Below are 1,801 nucleotides of genomic sequence, written 5' to 3' on the forward strand. Positions count from 1 at the left end.
TGAATAACAGGCAATTAACCTCAGTTTAAGCATGGAGTAAGAGCAATCTTAAAACAGCAGGAATGATGAGAACCCATTGACCACACATAATGAAGGCAGAACCAAAGGAAACATCATCGACAGAAAGGCACAATTCATTGTTTGAAGTAGCTGAAGCCAAACATCAGAAAGGTTTACTAAGCCAGGAAATACATTTTCCTTGAAGTAAAACTTAACATTCCTAAAGACTTCATAGTATTTGAGAAATACCTATAATCTCCATTGAAAAGTACCTATCCTCAACGCAACAACTTGAATGTACATGATCAACACAGAGCACTCCATTAATGCCCATTGCAGCAGAACCAAAGCAAAGAAACCTAATTATTAACCACTGTACTAACTCTACCATCTAAACGAAGTGATATATGGCTCGCGTCAAGGCCATCAACCGACAGAAAGAAAATTCCATCGAACAATGTGTCAGCCAACAAGCCCTCCACTAGCCACGTGACACTGTATCCCTTCAACAGGCGTTCTCTTTTTCTTCCCGCTTTATTGGAGATACAGGAAGATCTGTTGCTTCATCATCCTCGTTACAGTCACTATTACTAACCAACTTTCTAACTTCCATCTGGCAAGTACCCATATTTAAACTTTCCAAATTCAGATCATCATTATTGTTCAAAATATCCCAGAAAAAATCTGTCAAAACGCGCTCGTAGCAGGGCATCTTCGCATAGCCAGGAAAATAGTTAATGTCTATCACAAGGTACCTATTCCCAATCAGTGAATCCCTAATCAAGTCAAAGTTAAACAAATGCAACCCCATTGCAGCCCTCAACCCACTAGCAATATTCACCAAGAAGCTCATCGGAGGCAACTCTGTCTTTTCATCTTCCAAGTCCATCATCGAATAATACTTGTCATCAGCCCTCTCCACACTATTCAAATTCGAGACTTGTGAGAACGACAGTGACCCCTCAGAATTTCCCAAATTCTCCTCATTCACATCTGGTAGAGACTTTCTCTTTACACACTTGACGTACTCCCCCACAACATACACCTTAAAGATCACGCCCCCATGGTTCACAAACTCCTGTAAGACAACCGGCGGCTTCAGTTCACTCAACCCAACCTTGTTAAAAACTAAGGACATCTTGTGCGACTTTGCGCTACCATCCGCCACCAAGGGCTTCACTATCAATGGAAACTTCAAGCCCTGGGCCTCAAGATTCAATTCCTTCGCAGCTTTCGCATCATAAATTACAATCTGCTTTGGAATCCCAAAGGACCCTGTCTCACAGTCAACATTTATCTCGGTCACCACCTCAAGCATGGAAATTCTGTTGTGCAGCCTCTCAATGGCATTGGGGGAATCAATAATAGGGACATTAGGATTCTTTACCGCATAGTCGGATAACTGTTGTTTCCAACTGGGACTGTAAATTTTGTGAAGAATGCAATCAAAAGGGCCCTGATCGATTAAGGGCTTTTCGAGGTCGATCTTGATGAGATCGATACCTCTCTCTTTAGCAAGATTTATGAGAGAAACCTGAACGAAACTGGCTTGTTTCTTGGGAGCCAAAGCGTAACCTATTCCATACCTTCTTCCCATTGGTTCCTCCATAAAAAATTGAATCCTGAATTTCTCCAACAAAGAAACACTCTCTTCCTATCAACAAAAATCTCATAACCATTCAAATGAAGAAAAACGAGAGCAATATTTGAGTAATTCAAGAAATGGGATTCAAGAAAATAGGGTTTTTGAATTTGTACCACCGTTTCGATATGATCTATACACAAAGAACGAATATTTTTT

General features: G+C 40.7%; 1 protein-coding gene across 1 annotated transcript; it reads right to left on the minus strand.

Annotated features, from left to right (window-relative positions):
• Nucleotides 1-116: 116 nt before the first annotated feature.
• LOC111380716 (inositol-tetrakisphosphate 1-kinase 1-like) lies at nucleotides 117-1,795 on the minus strand. Its single transcript, XM_023004351.1, has one exon. The coding sequence runs from the start codon at nucleotides 1,607-1,609 to the stop codon at nucleotides 506-508; it is 1,104 nt and encodes a 367-aa protein (XP_022860119.1). The 5' UTR covers nucleotides 1,610-1,795; the 3' UTR covers nucleotides 117-505.
• Nucleotides 1,796-1,801: the final 6 nt, after the last annotated feature.

The sequence above is a fragment of the Olea europaea genome, unplaced genomic scaffold (genome assembly GCF_002742605.1).
Source record: "Olea europaea var. sylvestris unplaced genomic scaffold, O_europaea_v1 scaffold21917, whole genome shotgun sequence".
NCBI classification, from domain to species: Eukaryota; Viridiplantae; Streptophyta; class Magnoliopsida; order Lamiales; family Oleaceae; genus Olea; species Olea europaea.